Source organism: Tursiops truncatus, chromosome 12 (genome assembly GCF_011762595.2).
Source record: "Tursiops truncatus isolate mTurTru1 chromosome 12, mTurTru1.mat.Y, whole genome shotgun sequence".
NCBI classification, from domain to species: domain Eukaryota; kingdom Metazoa; phylum Chordata; class Mammalia; order Artiodactyla; family Delphinidae; genus Tursiops; species Tursiops truncatus.
The window spans coordinates 64,047,345-64,068,123 of record NC_047045.1 but is presented as its reverse complement, the minus strand read 5'-3'; the positions used below and the strand labels follow the sequence as shown (position 1 = coordinate 64,068,123).

The following is a 20,779-nucleotide window of genomic DNA, read 5'->3' as shown; positions in this document are numbered from 1 at the left end:
GAATAACGCACTTTTTAAAGATAGGTGTGTGAGTTCACAGGCTCAGGAGATGTTAGAAGAAATAGAAAAGATCACACAGCCCAACCTGGCCATTTAGCAGAGGAGGAAGGTGCAATAGCTGGATGAGAAGGCTCACCTGGAGCCACAGTCCTGGGACATGCCAGGTCAGGACCAGCCCTCATATCAACTAGGTCTTAGCCAACATTTTTTCCACTCACCTCCATGCTCAAGGGATTAACTCTTCTGCAAGGTATTGTTTTCCCTTTTTCTCATCAGAAAATTACATCCTTCAGTAATCGTATTTGGTCATGTGGGCTTGCCCAAGATCACTGAACACATGCCTCAGGAAAGACAGTGAACTGCTCAGTGAATACCAATGGGGTGGTGGGAACCACTGTCCCTATGCTCTGCAACTTTAAGTGATGCTGCAGGCAAAAGGTACTTCAGAAATAGTCCGTTAATGAATCAGAGCACCAGTGTTGAAGGCACTTACTTGATGGCAGCTTGGAGCTTCTCACACAGAACAGTGAGCACAGAGACAAGGTCATCACAGAGGGACTCTACGGTTGACCCTTCAAACAGAGGAGGTGACAGGCATTAGACATCGGCAGGGGGCACTACAGGCTTCCTCAACAGTCCTTCCCATCTTCTGCTTTTGATACTTTCAGGACTGGAAAGATGATTTTCAGATGCTGAGCCTTCCTCAGGTCACCAAAAGGGTCACAGAAAAGAATTAAAGGACTGATTATCCCATCAGTCCTTTCCAAAGTAAAACACTCAAGATAGTCCAGGAAGGAAATAATAGACTATTCATTAAAAATAAAATTCACTCACACTTAACAAAAAAGATTTGGTTAATTTAAGGAACAACACAATCAATAACAATTTTATCAATATTTAGGCCAGCAGACTACACATGTATCCCTTATTCTGACCTCTTCAATTTCTGGGTCTCCTGAGCAGACTTGAGCTGTATCCCAGAGAGAGAAAATATGGTGGCATGGAAGAAAGATGGGCTTTTCATACTAGGAAACTAGGGAAAGGAGGCAAAATAAGTTAGTCACCATCTTCACCTATTTTAGCTATTTGCCCAGCATCCTCAGGGTACGTGGCCTTCACTGTTAAAGGAGCAACAGCCACGGTCAGAAAAAAATTTCCTTTCAAACATGTTTGTGTCCAGAATCTAGCAACAAAACTCCCACAGGAGCACCAAAGTGTATTGGAAAAAGGCTGAAATTTGGAATCTGTTCAAGTACTGGTCCACAGTCTGCTGACTGTGAGCTTGGGTAAGCTTCAGTTTAGCCTTCGGCAAGATGCGATAAATAATAATGAAGTCCCAGCTCTGTTGGGCCAAGTGAAGTAACCAGTGGAAGCATTTGCTTTTTTTTTTTAAAATAAAAACCTGTGGAGAGCTATACAAATGTGCCCAAGTGTTTGATGGATGTATAGAATGAATGAATGAATGAATGACCATGAGGTCAGAGAAGATGGAGAAAAAATGGCAAGAGTGTAAGAAGGAAAATAAAAATAAAATTGGAGGAGGGCAAGGGAATGATAAATGGCTGATCCTCAGAATTTAATATTTTAAATGCAGGAACAAATTGAGAAATGATAAAGTACAATGATAAAAGATAGTTTAAAATAAATAAAACCCACAAGTAGTCTTGAAACTCAATTTTAGGTAAATTTCAAATGAGTCCATCAATTTTTTTACTGATATAGATTTTAAAGATGCATCCTTAACCAAGAGGACTTTGACCTCTTATTTTAGTTTATAAAATCATCCTACGTTAAAGGAAGACATTATGGGAACTGCAAGAGCCAAAAGAAGAAGAGACTGGTGGAAAATCTTGGAGTATACCACTGAGAGCTTCAAAAGGTGAAAGGATGCTGCAGTCCAAGAATGCAGGAGGATGTGACTAAAACAACATGCTAATGTGATGCTTTAGAAAATGACTTCAAGCAGTCATTTTTCTTTCATTTATTCTTTTTCTAACTGTGGCTGTTTAGCTACTTCTTTCTCTCTGTTTCATTCCCTGGTCTTTTTCATCTTCTCTCTACCCCGCCCCTCCCTTTCCCCATTATTGACTGGCAAAAATATCAAAGAAAAGCAGATTTTTTCCAACATTTTAAAAATTACTGAATAAAATTCAAAATAAAAATTATATTTCAGTATTTCAATCAGATAATTTGAATTTTTCATATCTGTTTCAGAAAACAATACCATCAAACATTTTGAAGAAGTCAAAGTGCTTGTCTGTTGTACGCGGACCTTTATTTTTTCCTGTCCTGTGGGTCAGAATGAAAGTTCCTTACCTTGATTTCACCTGCTACTGAAACTGGGCTGTCTGTCCTTCCCTGTGAGGTGACTCATTTTTCATATCAAAAACTCGGTGTTTCACAAATACCCTTCAGGTGAAATAATGAACCTGACTTCATGAAGAGTGATGTAACTACAAAAACTAGCTTCCAGCAGGAAGGTGTGTGAAGAGTTAATTTCCTTGACACAGCTGGAGCAGGGACAAGTATGGTTGGCAGAGGGTGTAGGAACAGAAGGAAACAGCTGACTAAAGCTAAGCAGAGCCTCCAAGGAGAATGGGGAACTAACCCGAGAGCTTTTACTCAGCATTACATCCCCACCCCAAGCACACAGTAGGTGTTTTTACACCGGCTTTTTAAACTGAATGCACAGAAATCAAATCCAATACCTTGACTCCTGAATTCCTGCGGTACATCCGGGTTTTCAATTATCTAGTAAGGGAGACACACACAGGACAATTAGGAGATTCAGGCAAGAAAAATCCCAACTGTTAAACAACGGAAAGTTCTAGGAAACAAAGTGTCATCTGAGTGCTCTGGGCTCTGCTAACTTACCTAGGCGCACACTCCCACTCTTGATAGCATTTCATTACTCATGGTACTTATGAAAAGGCTGTGATGTCTGAACTGAGTTATCAGTTCCAAAAATAACTCATTCAAGAGTCCACAACCCCCTGGAAGTTTAAGGCCCACCGTGCACTTGATCATTCCAGGATGCTGCAGGGCTATGACCTGAGGCAATACCTGCCTAAACAGGTGCATTCTCTTTGCACAACAATCTGCCCCAAGGTCACAGACTGCACTCTGACTGGCACCTAATGAACCCAGATTCTTAATCGTAAGAAGAATCAGGTTCCTGGACTTCAACATACAAGTCCAAGATGACTGCGGGTCAGAAGCACCAGATTCCTAATTGATGGGGGAGTGTATTAACTTCTGACTGTCTGACCAGACCGACCCTCTAGGCCATCTCTAGGTAGGCCTAGAACTATCAGGGTAGAGACAGAACCTGGAGGGAAGGGAGAATAGGAAGGAAAAGACATTTACTGGTAGTAAGATTATTTCCCATGATACGGATAATTCAGTGACTACTGAGCTGAGAACAGGAAGGCAACCCTTCAGTCTCCCCACCTCTTAGCATTGGGAGATAAACAGAAGGCATTTCCATGCCAACTAACTACCAGATATAAATCATACCATAGCACTGATCATTTTTAAACTTGTTACGGGCATGTATTTCTACTCTTCTCTGTTCATAAATTTGCAAGCTCAGCAACTTCTACAGTGTTTTGGGAAATGCTATGTTAGAGCCTACAGCTCAGCACATGGATAAATATTAAGTTCAGAACAACATTTTCTGGAGGAAATCCATCTGAATCATTTTTATGGATAGGAAAACCACTACCACCTACCCCCAAATATTTACATGTGGCATTTTTTTCTTTTTAAAATGTGTAACAACAATTTAACAATGGCTTTTGTCATCGAAATAATTCAAAAATAAAGCTCGGTAATAACTCAGGGTTTCTGAGGCTACAAAATCAAACTGAGTAATCTGCCCTGGGAGCAGGGGTTGGGAGGGGCTAGACATTAAGTTGAAGATACATTTCATGCTAAGCTTTTGGCATTCTAGATTTATTTTCTTTCCACTGTATTTAAGTCTTTCTAATTCTGAGATGGCCCATGATGTCTTTCCAGGGATGGGTCACGCTAAGCACTATACACATCTTCTACAAGTAATGCTAAGTGTCCCATGGGAGAACATGCAGCCTACTTAGAGTGAGCCTCACCATCCCTAGGGACCACTCCCCTTTAATAGCTTTTTTTAAAATAACCATTCTTAGGTGGCAAAAGTTATGTCTCCCTCTACTAAACATCCTAAGTGCTTCAAATATTAGCATCCTGAGAATCATGTATTTCTGGGACACAATAACATCTCCAGGGATCTAATGAGTAATAGAAAGGAAATTAACAGGAAACACTCATTTTCTATCTCGTTTGGGATCTTGCCTCCGGATGGGGTGAGTCCAGATGGTCAGTGATGAGGGGGACCAGAAGGTTGATTAGCCACACAGTACCCAGGACAGAGGCAGACAACCCTCTAGTTTTATCCAGACCTCTACAACCATACCTGTCACCATTGTTACAGAAGAGCAAGATAAGCTAAAAAGCTGAGTCGTTTTACTTAAAACCCCAAATTCTCCTACTTAAAAATTTAAAAATATAACGAAATAAACTATCATAATTGAAATCTCTTTGAAACTACAAAGTTTCATTTAAATGCTTCATCTTAAAGCATTAGTGTTATAGTATTTCCCATCATGTTGCCATTTAGCAAGGATGGAACATGATAATATGCTAGTATCAGGACTCTCAACATCTTAGCTTTGTTTCCATTAAGAAATTTTTTCCTCTTAATGCTTTCTGCTTATAGATTTGAATTTCTTTTAAACTAATATATCTATACCGTCATATGCAAAACCTTAGTATAAATGAAATAGTTTTTAACAGAGTAAGCTAATATAATAAAAATATCTCAAGTTTAAACCATTTTTAATAAAAACTTGGGCTTTAGATATAGCAAACAGAAAAGAAAATCAGTATTTGTTTTTTCAGATTAGTGGATTTAAACAAAAAACAAAAATACACTGGCTGCCAGACTGCATATTAATAACCTGGACTGGGAGTCAGTAAGGAGACTAGGGCTTTTGTTCTGGCTCTTTCACTGATATGCTCATTAATTTTAGATTTCAGTTTCATCTCTCTGGGCTTCATCTTCCCCAGCTGTTTTTCTGAGGAATAGAAGAATTTGACCAGATAATCTCTAAGGTTTCACTGAACGCCATGATTTTCTAAAAATCAGAAAATAATTGAAGTTAAAAATTAGAAATGAACTCTTCATTTCTGTAAAATTAATTTCTGAGATATTCTGGATTGCCATTGAGATTTCCTATTCTAAAAAATAACTCATAAAGTGTTCATTTCGGAATACATCTTGCAGATTTTAAAAGAAGTTTAATCTGAATTATTAGAGGCATTTTTTTTAAAACACCAATTTTGAAGAGGAATCATCTCCTCAATTAACATTCCCAGGAGATAACATATACAAGAAGCTGATTACATTTACATTTTTCCCGGGAATGCTCATTTTAGACAAACTGCTGAAGTTTAGAGCAAAAAGCTCGAGTGGGCTTTGATGACAGAGAGAAGACAAATCCAGCTTCTTCCCTGATGGTACCAGCAGGTGAAGGAAACCTCCTGCCCCAGCCTTTTATTTCATAAACAGAAACATATACACCAAGCCTCAAAGCATGTAATTAATTAACTGCTAGAAATTTTTCTTAATTCTGAATTTACTTCTGTTTGTTAATACATCAAAATATTTTTAATAAAATTGTTCAATCAGAGATGTTTAAAACATGATTTTAAAAGAAAAGTGAATTTTAAATTAATGACTAAAAACATGACCGAAACCATAAGGAAAAATAACTCTCCAAGCTTTGGAGTGAAACAGGCAAAGACACATTTAAAGAGTTTAATTTATATAAATAAATATTCTTCTGAACCAAGCCAGCCCTTCCTAATGTTTCAGTAGGAAGCAGCCCTGGCAGGGGGAGGGGAAAGCATATAGGATGTGGGACACTTAGCATGCGGTTACACAGAGACACTGGCAAGACCGGGATGAACATGTGGGTACCGAGAGGCTCACCGTATTCTCCTGCCTTTGTCGTAACTGTAAAGTCAAGTCACTCAGCATTTGACTGAGAGTTGCCCGCACAGCAGTGTTTATACTACGCTGGTGACAGCTACATATGTATGTTTCAATGCACACCTGGTAAAGAAATAAGACAGCAACATACACGATCTGTAGATATCAGTTCATTACCAACATGCTTTGGAATTAATTGGAGAGGATGTTAAATCTCTTAAATAGAAAGTCAGCCTGATTTAAGACTAGTTGTCAATGAGTACTACTAAATATGTATTTTAAATCCCTGGGAATTTGTTTTTAATCATACAGGAAAAGTAATCTTTCCCTAAAGATTATCACTCTTAGAAGCTTATTATTCTGAGCATCACAGAAGAATGCAAATTAGTGATTTTTAGATATGCCAAATAATTCTACCTAGAACAAACTCAGGTGGCTAGAAATTAATCAGGAAAAGTTCTCTCCATGACAAAACAGGAACAGAATTTAACTCCTGAGTTATGAAGTGCGGGGAAAGGGTTAATGAAACCCTTTCTCCTCTATAAACAAGTTTGACCTTGGATTAAGTCTCCAGCTGTGTTCTTTTGGAAACCTGATAAAAGTGGGACAGTTAGCTGTGTTACTAGGCAGCATGGCTTAGGGTAAAAATGTCCCCCGATTACTAAGCTGCATCTGAATTCGGAGAACTGTGAACGAACTATAAAAACCTGGTGAGAAGTTTCCCTGGGTGACTGCTGTCATTGATCACACCCTCTGGGACCTCTGCCAGCTGAGCTCATGCAGTTGTTACAGATGATTGGTTCCTACATAGTTGAAACCTGGGGATGCTAGCCAAGGTGACTCTGTACCCACAAAGGTGGCTCTCATCTTTTTGCTCCTAAGCTGACATTTGAGAGCCAGCAACTAGCCTCTGGACTGCAGCAAGGACTCCTGTGAAAGATATATGCCTGCCGTTAACCTACTTCTGTTTCCTGTCCCATATCCTGCTAAGTGAACATAATGCCAGTTGTGGTCTAGTTGGGTCTTGTGAGTCTGAATGTCTAGCTGAACATGAGAAGACTCCCTGATGGCTGCTGCATGGAGAAGTCCCAATTTGGAAAAAAAAAAAAAAAAATCTCTCATTTGATGATGATGTTGATGCTAAATGGCATGACTTTTCAGATTTTATTGCCTCTAATTCCTTTGGAAGCTATAGGAATGGGCATTGACAATAAATGCATGCTTTAAATTTGCCCACTTTTTCCTCTGCATAAGGTATGTTATCCTTTCCATTTTCCAAGCATATTTAGTCCCACAAAAAGAAAAAAAGGGGGATTTAATGTACCTAAATTATTCTTCTAGGAGTAACTCCAAGACTATCTACAAGGAAAATACAGGGTTCTCACCCAAATGGCAAATTTAATTTGATGATTGATAACTGAAACAAGAGAGAAACTAAATGTTAACCTTTGTTGCTGCTACTGCTTAAGCTAGACCTTTCTGCCGGGCCTCATTATAATAACCTTCCTGGTAAAATTAACTAGGTAAAAGTAAATATTTTCTAACAGTTTAATTTATCTCCTATTGAATGCTTAATATTCCAAACGAGCATTGAAAACTCAACAGTGTATTTGGAAGTTGGCTTAGATTAATTCATTTTAAGTTAAAAAATAAGAGCAAGTTCCAAAATATTTGTTTTTCAAACTACCATTTAGGGTATATCAGTTTTAAATTCATTTTCTTAAACAATCATGGATTATAATGTACCTGAAGGTACAATTTATACATATTTAGAAAAAAACATGTTTTAATCTTGAAAGGCTTTTACTTTTGCATGTGATGAAATAGTTTAAAAACTGTGAAAATACATCTGAGTGAGGTATTTCACTTTGATGAAATCAAATTCTCCACAGTGTAATCAGGCACACTCGTACTATTTATACCTTAGGATTTAACAGTTTTCTTTAAATCTTATACTCTCCCAAGAAATCTTTATAACTGTTGATCTTTAAATCTCTAAGCTCTGACATTATAAATTTAAGGGGAAATTTTAAGCCTTAGACGCACTAAAGATGAGAGTAGCTATCTGGAGAGCTGAACTATACACTTAACATAAACATGATTTTCCTGAATACTGACAGCCATCTATATCCTGCTTAAAAAACTCTATCAGTCCCTTTAGACCCAAGAAAGAAAGCACACATGAAGAACTGGATTTGAAGCAACACAAACAGTGCTGTAAAGAGATGAACTTCACAAGTAACAAATGCATTTCTTTGAGTTTTAATGTTATCACCATTTTTAAGGTTTAGGTGCTATTACTACACGTACAACACTGGAAATAACTTATTGCAAGAGGCGTTTTATTAAGGGAAAAGATAGGCATGTTTAGTCTGCTTAAAAAAAAATTAACCTAAGGATCTCATTCTACTAAAGTTGGGAGTATAAATATGGAATATAACAAAAGGGTAAAAGGGTATCCTTTTAAATATAAAAATGATCATGGGGCTTCCCTGGTGGCGCAGTGGTTGAGAGTCCACCTGCCGATGCAGGGGACGCGGGTTTGTGCCCCGGTCCGGGAAGATCCCACATGCCACGGAGCGGCTGGGCCCGTGAGCCATGGCTGCTGAGCCTGCGCGTCCGGAGCCTGTGCTCCGCAACGGGAGAGGCCACAACAGTGAGAGGCCCACGTACCGCAAAAACAGAAAAAAAAAAAGATCATGTATCTGATAATATCACTCTCTTTAGGTACTCAGAAAGAAATGCTTTATCAGTTATCCTGACATCTTCTAAAGAAAAGTTCCTTTAACTTGCTATATTAATAATAAATTGGTAAATCCGAAAGGTTTGCAGAACTACGTTTCCCTTTAAAAACCTGACCATTGTAATTCAAGACCAGTGATTTTTCACTTTGTGAATGTTTTTCTTCCTATACCTCAGGGCAGTGCTAAGATGAGCACATTGAATCAGAGAAGCTCAGAGAACACCATGTCCAAAGTCAGGCTGAGTTTCTGGAAAAGGAGCTTATCAGTTTCTTCCTTTCATATATCCTGTATCAGTTCTGTCTCCCCATGCCCTTTGCTTTCGTGGTGCAGAACTGACACTTAAAAAGCCTCAGTCCTGCACCTCTGCCAGAGGCTCAAAGGGCAAGTCAAATACCTTGTGAAAAGCCACAGGCCCCTGATCGCCAGGGAATGCACGAAGACACAGGGCAGTGAGGAGTTTCGTAAGGGACATTTTGATCATTTCATGCATTTGTGGACATCTAGCTTTACGGCATGCTAGACACAACTGAGGGCAAAAACATACATCATTAATGAAGCAAAACAGACCCCGAAAGCGGGAAGGAACAAGAACAAGAAAACACAAGTTTGCAAGCCATACATAAGCAAGTTTTGTATCACCGAGTCAGCAGACTGATAAATAACAGTACTAGGTTACAACCACGGTGTAATCACTATTATTAAATATGAAGCAGCATAGTGGAATGTAGCAGATATTCGATATACATTAACCAAAGTGATAATAAGTTTTAAAGAAGCTGCCACAGCAGAAGTTTGCTTAGCTTTACAAAGAACGCATGAGCTTCGCTTTGCTGAGCTGTGCATTTACCTTCTCTTCCCTATCCGAATGGGGTTAGTGGCATAGCTTTGGTAAAACAGTGCATGGTACTGACTAACGAGTTCTATAAAGAGAAGAGCTAGTATGTTTCCAACTGGAAAATTTTTACGGAGATGACAATTTATGGTGATAAAAAATAGAAAGGATCAGAGATTAAGTAAGCTACAAGAAAGCAGAAATGTCTCTTATATGAATGCTTGCTGATCACATTAGAACCAAAGGAAATTTTGATGACCACTGTAAGTCTGAACTCTGTTATATCGTGACGACAGCTCAGTGGCCCTGCCGTTCCCAGGTAAGCAGCAGTAACGGTATGTGACAGGAGGCACCTCATCAAACGGGTCCTGTTGATGCAGACACACAGGCACACACACATACATACACACATACATAATGAACTGAAGTTGCTTTATTATTCCTAAGAAATACCTGTGTAAGTAAACCTGATCCCATGCTGGGGTAGGGAAATTTGCTGGTTTTCCTTTTGGATCTCAACTTACAAGGAAATTCTTAAAGTGCCCAGGCATTTACGGAAAACTCACTGGGACTTCCTTCTTCCTCCTCCATGTTCTTCCTGGCTTCAGCTGGCATATTCAAATGGCTTAAGACCCCTCAACCCCTCAATGCCTGCACCTTCTCAGGCAGAGCCTTCTGCTTTGTCTACACAGGCTCTACCAAACTCTAGCCTCTGTCCAGTGAACCAACCCAAAATGAAGTAGAGGGGATCTCTGCATTGCTCAGTGTGTCTTCTAACTCCAACTAAGTTCTTCAAGAGCCAGAGGTTAAAGGAAAGTGGAGAATGTCTTGCAAAGGACTAGTTCGCTCAAAGCCTATCTGGCAGGAAGTAGCCGAAGAACAGACACCTTAGAGGAGTCAAACCAGAGTCAGCAAAGAGGCTGGCCCACGAGGAAGGAAAGAAAGAGTTTCTGGAAGGAAAAGTGGAGAAGCTCCTTAGAATGGGGTTTCCTCAATCCAGTAGCCTCAGCTGGTTTAATGGGGCAGCTTCCTTGGTTGGATTTCTTGCCAGGAGGTGGGGCTACCCCTCCCAGTCTTAAAGAGAACAAGACAAATAAGATGCTTCCAGGATAAATGGACCAAGTAAGTCATCTGTGTACTCTTTTTCCAGGTTATATCTGAAGACTATCTGCTCCTTAATTGTAAAATATTTTATTTGAGGTATGGCTCAGAAATAACGCTTCCACATTAGAGTAAAAAAAAAAAAAAAAAAGGATCACTGAATATTTAAAGAGAAGTCAGCCCAATTAAAGTAATACTTTAGTGACAACTAGAACCGTGACATCAGAATCTTTGGCAGCAGGTCTTGAGCTTCAGTGTTTTTTAAGTTCCCTGGCATAACAAGTGGAACTATTGCTAAACTCCATATCCTCTGAGGATAACGTAATGTTCAGAAAAGACAAACTGAGTATCAATATGTAAAGACACCCAAGAAAGTGGCATATGCCCGATGGTCACTTGAATCTACGGTCACAGAAAAAGTAAAATGCATCAACACTTCTGCTTTACATGTAAAGCCACCATACAGCCATTCTCTAACGAAATGCCTTGGTAAAGGTCCAAAGTGGATGAGAATCCAAAGAATTTCAGTCAGTTGCTATATTAATATGGCAAGATTTCACTAACATTTTCTAAGACTGAGGGTAGCCAGGAAGCAATAGTATAGCATAGTGGTTAACAGCACATATTTGAAATATAAAAAGCCTAGATTTGAATATCTAAAAAAAATATTTCTTCAATATTGTTTTTTATTTATAAACAAATCAGTATAAAATAAGTCTAGATAGCAGTGGGGGGAGCTTACTTACAAAGGAAGCATGTGGAAAGTGGAGTGGGTGCAATCAGACTCCAGCCTGGAGACCCCTCCCTCGCATCCACCTTTGGGCTTTCCTGGCCTAAAATCACTGGGCAAGCAAATTAACCTCCCTTTCTCTGGGATTCTTTATATAGCTTGGTTATGGTAAAGATTAAAAGAGAATGTGTGGAAAATACAATACTTATTGACATACCCTAGGAACTCAACCATCAGTAGCTACCATTATTAACCACTGTTTTGGAATTGAGGGATGGAGGATGGATGGAGTAAAAAAGGGAGGTTCCTGAAAGTAAAAATCTTAAAGAAAAAAAAAAAGGTCTTTGAGAGACACTCTGCTTGAACTTGATAACATGCCACAGGGTCAAAGACTGGAAGTTTCCCATGACTAAGATCAAACCAGCAAATACACTTTACAAACAAGGCTTTCTCACTTAGAAAAATCCCACAGAGCAGCCTTCAGCAGGCATGAGAATATGCTCCAAATCTTACCAATGAAACAGTATCATTAACCATCTTCAAATCAGCTTCACAGCGCTTCTGGTTTTGCACTACCTCTTCCCAAGGCCTTGGCGATTTTTACTTCGACAGCTTTTTCCTACGTTAAGGTAACTATCCTCGGAACACTCAACACATCTGCTCATTTGGGCCTAATAGTAGGAGAAATACTAAGCGTCCAGCTTTCAACCAATGAAGAGAATTTTGTATCCATACAGAGTTTTAGTAATGATAATTCATGAAATTAAACAGAAAACACATGTTGGATATTTCATAACTGTCCAATTCTAAATTCGGTTGATATTTATTCCTCCTGCATCATAGAAGACCCTATTCTGAAAAACTGTCATTATTGCAGTTTAATAAAGTAAGTTAAAGTTAGACACACAAATGAAGGCTGCCCTCTTATTTACATTTTCAGCACTTAATGATCCTTTTATAGTTTCAGCAGTACCTTGGGAAAACAGACTCATTTTTCATACTTAAGCACACATCCCATTTCCTGATCAACAGGTTCCAGGGTAAACACTATTCTTGAGTAACAGTCAATGCAGACAGAGTAAGAAAGAAGAGAGTGTGTGGATTTTCTCCCAACATTTCCACAGGGGTTTTACATGATTTACTTTCAGGTCTTTTTATAAATTGTTTCCAGCTATATCAAAAGTGACAATAGGAGAAAAGATTTTTTTTTCTTGAAGTCAAAGACTTATTTTTATGAGAAATTCAGCTACAACCAAGAAAGCTTCCAGGAGCTAAGTGGTAGTTTTAGGCTGAAATGTCCTGCTTTAAAAATAGAGATGCAGATTTTTCAAAGGCTAAATTAGCAGGTGGAAAGCACTTGAGAACATGCAAAAACCTGCAAAATCCTTGGGTTTCACTATGTCTACAGAATACCATTATTTTTGTGGCAGTATAACTCTCTTTTGTAGTTAATGCTTCCTGTAGATGAAAAAGTATTTCTTAAGCAACTTCTATGGTGAAAAACCAAAAGGTTCTAAGCTATTTTGCAAATTTGAGGAAATATAAAATGTAGGCAATGTAAGAAAAATACTTATACCTATCATGTGTATCTGAAGTAAACAATGATTTCCAATAAGTCTACTATCCTTTCTTAAGTTATGCATACATAATGCACTTAGTAATCTAACAGCTGTAACTACTGATCCATAAGCTTATATTTATAAATTGTTCTTATGCTTTTCATATAAATAGATCTACTCCATGCTCGTCTTATGCCAGATTACGTAAATATGGATTCGGGGAGGAGGTATGGTTTTAAAGGTTGACAGGGCCTTATTGGCGGAAACACATACTCAGAAGGAACAGTGGGATAGCTCTGTGGCAGTTTAAACCGTTAAAGCGTTTTAAGAAATATGTTTGATATATATCAAGCAATGACAAATGGGAAGGAGAAAACGTGGAGATGATTTGGCAGGAGAAGATGATGAAAGACAAGGGAAATTAGAAGAGTCAAAATCTTGTACTTATTAGGGGCCACCATTGAGAGGATTCTGCTGCTGTGTGGGCGTCCCTACTTCGTGGAGGGGGCTCGATTAGCCATGGCAAAGAGGCATGGCAGACCTTGCCTGGGATTTAGGTCTATAAACCCAGCAGAACACTATCCTTAGATCTCATTTTAATGAGATTATACCAATATTCACTTGTGGCAGCACTTCTCAAACTTTAATACGTTTATGCATCCCACGGGGTATCTTATTACAAGGCAGATTCTTATTCAGAGGCCTGGGTTGGGGACCGAGGACCTGCATTTCTAACAAGCTCCCAGATGCTGCCATGCATCTGCCGGGTGGACCACACTTGAGGCTTTAGAGCATCACAGCTCCTTTCAATATGGTTTTACAACACAGCTTGTTGGAGAGAACAGTAACCATCAGAGCAGTGATTTTCAACTTGACTTCTGCAGTAGAATCAACCGGAGGCCTTTACAAAATTTGTTTGCCCAGGTCCCTCCAAGACCAAAAAACTCAGAATTTCTAGGGCAACTCTAGGCATCTTATTTTTGCTAATACTTCCCAGGTGATTCGAATATGCAGCCTTTGAAGAGAACCCTCAACATAAAAGTAGGGCCTCTGATGCTTTGCAACTGTAAGTATCCCATACGTAAGAGAGTTCGTTTCAGGAGGGTAAAGAGAGGTCAAAGTTTAATCAAGTAACTACTGAAAATAGTCAGCCTTATACAGGAACCTATGCAAACTTGTATAAGCCTGTCTCTAGTTCTGATCTTTAATCATTGTTGGTGGTGAACTGAGGCATACTATTCTCTTAAGAAAAAGGATCTATTTTAAAGATAAAAGGCAAGATTAGTTTAACTTCAACACTGTGTCTGCAGGGTGCTCACGCCTGGGAATGGTCTGGATGAGGGGAAGGGTAGCCCCTTTGAGAACTACCACTGATTTCCACGGGGCAAGTGTAAGGGCCCCTGTGAGTGTCCCTTCCAAACCAAACTATGACAGCACGTGTTACAGGGTATAAAGACCAAAAGCTCAGTCATACCGACCAGTCTTGCTTCCTGGTTCTATCACTTCCTAGCTGTGTGGCTAGTACAACAGCACTGTTGTGCAGATTATATGATCTAATACAGGGAAAGTTCTGAGAACGGTGCCTGGCAGAGAGCTAAATATGTACTAAAGGTAGCCATGTAACATTTGTTTAGCCATGTAATATGTACTTATCTCTTGCCACCAAGAGTGATGTTATGTTCTCAAACCTCCTCAGAATGATCACCTCTGAGAGGGAATAGCCACAGAGAGCCCAGAGCTCTAGCTAATGCCTGGTGGAAGTACTGTGAGTTGCAGCCAAGCCTGATGGATAAAAGATCCACTATTCTCAGCAGGAGAGCGCTTTCCAGGGTGTTTTTCTCACTGGCTTTCTGATCGGTGCCACTGGATAGAGTGAGCCCCTGGTGCTGGCATCTGCATGCTCGTCCTCTGCTTCTCTCAGCAGCCTGGCGTGCAGATGTCCTTACCCCTGGACTGGCCAGCTGCAAGAGTTGGATTCTTACTCCCTTCAACCTGGTGTCCACGCCAGGTCCAGGCTAGCAGAGAGGAGTGATTCTGCACACTGCCATTTATCAAAAGCACTTTGAAGGGGTGACCATTGTGGTCCTTACAAAGCAGTCTCCATCCCCCTGCTATGCTGGAGAATCTGCTGATGTTTCCAGTCACCAGAAAAGAGTGGGGCACCTAAGTGAGGGCTGGGGGAACCTGCAGCCTCAACTGTTAAGTTCCACCACGGACAGGGAGGTGGTAGGACCTTCTCGTGGATCTATAGGAGAGGTGGGACCTAAAAACATCTTCTGGGAGCCTGCACACTGTCAAGGGAAGGTCCCCGCTATCAAATACAGGATGAAAAGTTTATTTCTAAGATCTCTGCCAAGTCCTTCCTTCAGAGGAATGCAGTCCGAAGCCTCCATCCTGAACAATAAGTCAAAGCTAGCACTGGAAGTAACGCATTTTTCCATGATGGTCTGACCCCTGCTTTATGACCTTCATGCTGACATTCTGCTGGGAACTCTTCCAACTAGGGGATCTCAGGAGGCTGCAGAAGGGGCAAGAAGGGGAAGTAAGCTTGCTACTGTTGTCTCAGGAACCTAAGCCCAGTTGATGACCCATCCCTTCAGGGTCCTGGCTGTGTCAACATTATTTAGTGGAAGCCTGGACGTCGTCATCCATCTGCTGCTCCAGGAGAGCAGTAGCCAACCTTGACCCAGCATTTACAATGCGGCTGCCTGCACTGAAAGCTTTTTACATGGATTCTATCTTTCTTGTCTAATCAGCACAACCATACTACGAGATAGCGAGGTTGGCGCTGTTCGCATTGCTTTTACACAGAGAACAAACACAAGCCCAGGGAGGTATCTAAGGCAACACTGCTGGGAGGTGGTAAAGCCAGGACTTACACCCAACCAGTGCAACTCGAGAGCCCACGCTGCCACCACCAAGCTCAAACGCCTTTATCTTTATATCACTCTTGGGCTGAGATTTAAAAAATAAATTAAAGCTTTTTTCCCTTTATAGGTTCTGGTAGAGACCACTGTGTTTTGATGTTTCATCCTATCTAGACAGGTCTGCCAAGTCTCTACTCTGGCTTCCAGACCCCCTCTGAAATCACCCTTGACTTGGGTGGCCCACGGCAGTGTGTATCTGCTGCTCGGGAATTACATCTCGAATCTTTCAGATTCTCATTCAAAAACTCATCCCTGTGAGGATGATGAAGACCTCACCCTCTCAAAGGGAGCTTGGGAATCCCTGGTGGCCTCCCCAGTCCTGAGAGTCCTACAACAACCCATCCCCTTCCCCATACCCGTCCTGGGCAGGGGTCGAGCTAGGCAGTGGCTGGGCAGTGACACGCTGCATTTCCTTTCTTGTCCCTTCACATGGCAAAGAAATAACAAGCCTGTTACATGCCAATCCTGTTTCTTGCTCTGCTCAAAACTACATTTGTCACTTTGAAAGCAAACCGGCATGAGATATCTAAAATAGTCAAACTCATAGAAACAGAGAGTAGAATGGTGGTTGCACGGTGTGGGGAGGAGGAGGGAAATGGAGAGTTAATATTTAATGGGTATAAAGTTTCAGTTATGCAAGATGAATAAGTTCTGGAGACCTGCTATACAACACTGCACTACGGTTAACACTACTGAATTGTATAGTTAAAAAGTTTGTTAAGGGGCTTCCGTGGTGGCGCAGTGGTTGAGAGTCCGCCTGCCAATGCAGGGGACGTGGGTTCGTGCCCCGGTCCAGGAAGATCCCACGTGGCGCGGAGCGGCTGAGCCCGTGAGCCAGGGCCACTGAGCCTGCGCGTCTGGAGCCTGTGCTCCACAAGGGGAGAGACCACAACAGTTGAGAGGCCCGCGTACCGCAAAAAAAAAAAAAAAAAAAAAATTTGTTAAGATCTCATGTTGTGTTCTTACCACAGTTAATAAAAAAAAAAGCAGGGGCTTCCCTGGTGGCACAGTGGTTGAGAGTCCGCCTGCCGATGCAGGGGACGTGGGTACGTGCCCCGGTCCGGGAGGATCCCACGTGCCGCGGAGCGGCTGGGCCCGCGCGTCTGGAGCCTGTGCTCCACAGCGGGAGGAGCCACAACGGTGAGAGGCCCGCGTACCGAGAAAAAAAAAAATAGCAAACCTACAAATGACAAGATCACTCACAAGTATCTCTTAAAATTCAACTAAAAATACTGATAGCTATTCTATTTCTTTACTTATATAGAGTGAAACATACTAATGTGGTAAAGAAAAGTGTTCTTTCTACCTACATAAATACTCATTTGAGAACTGATTTATGTCATAGTGAGGGGTCAGCTGTCTTTTTTTCTTGACTGACACATAAAAATGTTCTATGTGCTCAATAATAATTTTCTCTCAATTTTCACTCTTCAATGCCACATAATACCATACAAGCACATGTATGAGCCAATATAAATACTACTCATGATAATGTTAACTATGTACGATGATGGATATGTTAATTAGCTTGACTGTGGTGACTATTTCACAATGTATATGCATATCGAAACATCGAACATTTTATTTGTTGGCTATACCTCAATAATGATGAGAAAAAGAGGAAAAAAGAAAACATGCCCTAAGTGTTAAGCGTCTACCTGGTATACTCAATAAATGGTAATCATTAGTGTTAAAAAAAAAAAAATACCCATGACTGTTGATAGTTAGGCTTTCTTTTTCTCTATAATTTCAGAATTCTGAATATATCATTGGCTCCTTGAGGTCTACGTGTGTAGTCTTGTCAAAACATACAAATCCTGAAGATACTCTTTTCAAGAAGTGGCAGGTAATTCATTCTAAGCATAGTAAAGTACAGCTTTGGAATGATGCTGTTTCCAAAAGCCAAAGGCATATGCCAGACATTCAAGAAAGCAAGTTTTCTGTTGGACATACTGCTGGGAGTGCTGAAGGTACATATTACTCTAGGCTGCAATACAGATGGAAAAGAGAAGGCTTCCCAGTGATCGTTACAAAATGCATTCATCAGGGTTTAGGAGACGGGGATGCAATTTAATCAATAAACATCTCCTCTAAATCTCACACTTGGTTTCTTAAAAACCATTAAAAAAAATCAAATTCTCTTCCATCAATCTTAGGAAAAATAGTAAGGGCAATACCTAGGTGTAGCAGCGTCGGGAGAACCGGTACTGTTATTTCCATGGCTAAAGCCTCAAGTCAAGCAAACCAAAGCATGCAGAGCACCGACTAAGGATGGTGGCCCACACAGCCTGCTTCCCACAGATCAACTCCATAGCGGAAATTCCCCACAATAATGATCAGACAAGGGCTCACCCCACTGCTGCGGCTTGGCTCCACCCCAGCATTTATCCCAGGTCGGGGTAAAGCAGCTGTGAGCAGACAGCACACACAAGCAGCACTTGAGCGTCTGGGGAAAACGGATACTCACCTCCGCGATCTTCAGCACTGCGCTCCCATTCAGGTCAAAGGTTGGGGTGTACGTTATGCAGAGTAAAACCTTTAACAGCCAGGAGGCAGAGGAGGAAGGAAGAGAGAAGGAAGTAAAAATTTAGAAATAAATTTCCACTTTACATGTTATTAGTGCAGTCCTGTTTTTTATGACTCTTTCGCTCTTTGCTTTTCATATGTTTCTTTCCATCCCACCCACTGCTCTCTAATTAGTGACCATACATTGCCCAATAAAATAGAGACTAATACTTGTAAGAGGAAGAAGCATTGTAAGCCTGGCCAGAGATGGCTTTCTTCAACTCCAGGTCTGTCCAGTAATAAAGAAAACCAAATGGCCAGGCTCACTGCTAGGTCCTGTATGTGAATTACCTAGATGGATATTTTTAGTAAGCGTCATTATTACTGTCCTCATTTTACTGATAAGGAAACTGAACCTCCGAACGATTAAATAAGCTGCCAAAGTCACACAGGTACCAGCTGTGGAGCTGAGATCTGAACCCAAGTAACCCGACTCCATGCCCTGACTGACCACGCAATACTGTCTCTACATCTTCCTAGACCCAAGTGTCACTGTATTTTTCTGTTCCTGTCGCCTGCCCAGATCCACATGGGATTAGACATTCTTTTATGGGCACTTTCTTCTTTCCTTCTTTATTTCCCCCAGCACACTGCCTGGGGCTTATTTATCAGTTCCAGGTTCCCCTTATTCTCCAAGTTACATAGACAGTGAGTCGATGACATTTACAAGATCTTTAAAGACCACTAAAAATTCCACTTTCTACTTGTAGAGCTATTAGGGAATAGATCAATAAAAGCCCAGGGCATTTTAAGAATTGCTTCTAATTTTATAGATAAAAGGCTAGATGCTCCCCTGTCCATTTGGCTTCTGATGCTGCAAATTATCTCGCCGGTGGTCCCAGACATGAAATTGCTGACGTCTGCTCCTTGATCCCCAAACCCAACAGCCACGTCCTGCCTGCAGCTCGGCCTGTCAGTGGCAGCCTCAGAGGATGTTTCTCACCTGGTTCTGCCTAACTCGTGAAATAGCGCTGAAGCCTAGCAAATTTACCTAATACAGGATATACACCTGCTCAACACATCAAAAAGTATAACAGTCCCATGGAACAAGGAACCTCTCCTAAATCGCTCAGTCTTAGTTACCAGGCAGGCCAGCCCTAGGAACAGTCACGCCTTTAGAGAAAGCAAACAGGTAGGTAATTAAAGAAGGAAAAAGGGATTCTTGCCAATTTTAGTCACAAGGTTAGAATAAATTCACTATTTTTTGTTCCTTAAGGCACCTGAGAGCCAAGAGCTGACTCCAGATAAAAATCGTCTGAATGCCACGCTGGCCGAGAGAGGGGGATTGTGGGAACTACTGCCCCATGGCTTCATGGGAAAAGGCTTTCTTTGGTTTGATGACTATCTTTGGGGGTCGGAGTCTGGCATGCAAGGAGGGATGAGAGCTGAGGACAACAGTGTCACCAGGTCCTAATTTGCCTGGGGAGAGGCCATGTCTTCTAATGCCTCTGTACTTGATGGTATCTCTGCCTGACACCCTCCTACCCTGGGATCCTCCTAGGCTTTTTCCTCATGTGGCTCATCTCTTGGCTTCTTGGTGGTCTCAACTCAAATGTCGCCCCTCAGAGAGGCTTGTGGCCCTCCCTGAACACTCTCTCTGAAATGGCCTCTCTCACAGCTCCTTGTTTCACTTGCTTCAGAGCAAGCACCAGTCTCTCAATTACTGTTTTGTTTATTTACTTATTTATAATCTTCTCATTAGACTGATAACGTCCACTGAGCATCTGAAAGGCCCTCAGGCTTTCTCATAGGAGGCTTTAGTACTTTGATTTCTTGCTACCTTGCACAGCTTCTCTTTCTTATTTATTTTTTCTACGTCATGTTTCACGGCAGGTGGGTGGAGGGTATGAGACAGGGGCTGGTGTAGGTGGTGGTCTGGGGAGGTGAGGTGGCCCATCTTGGCCCTTGTTTTTTTAAGTCATTATGATAAAGGCTGGCAACTGGCAAGACCTTACAATATGAAACTAATCATGGCAAATTTTTGTCTGAACTGGCTAATTAATAATGTTACTTATAGGACCAATGATCGACTTCCTGCCTTCCATCACTCCGTGCATTCATACGAGGTGTGCAAGGGTAAGAAAGAAGTTTTCAAAAGCCAACCCCGTTTTCTGTGAACAAGAGCTGCTTTATGCCACAGAGGCTGGAGGAAGTGGGAGCCGCGTCTATGGTGAGGTCTTCGGGAAGGGCATCGAGCTGGCATATTTGCTAATCAAGCTTCTCAGGGGAACAGAGGAGGCTGGACTCTGCCACTGGGAAGCCAGCCAAGTGTAGAGGGAGGCCTCATAGCAAC

At 41.2% G+C, this 20,779-nt stretch overlaps 1 protein-coding gene across 2 annotated transcripts in view; it reads right to left on the bottom strand.

Annotated features, from left to right (window-relative positions):
• ARFGEF3 (ARFGEF family member 3) overlaps nucleotides 1–20,779 on the bottom strand; it is a 191,558-nt gene that overhangs the window by 99,531 nt on the left and 71,248 nt on the right. The window contains exons 5-8 of one of the 2 annotated variants that reach the window (XM_033867776.2): nucleotides 18,389–18,457; nucleotides 6,029–6,151; nucleotides 2,709–2,751; nucleotides 494–572 (exon numbers count right to left, since the gene is read on the bottom strand). In XM_033867776.2, the coding sequence (XP_033723667.1) occupies nucleotides 494–572; nucleotides 2,709–2,751; nucleotides 6,029–6,151; nucleotides 18,389–18,457 (314 nt within the window). The remainder of the gene's footprint in view (nucleotides 1–493; nucleotides 573–2,708; nucleotides 2,752–6,028; nucleotides 6,152–18,388; nucleotides 18,458–20,779) is intronic. The other variant, XM_073789656.1, reaches the window with a different exon arrangement.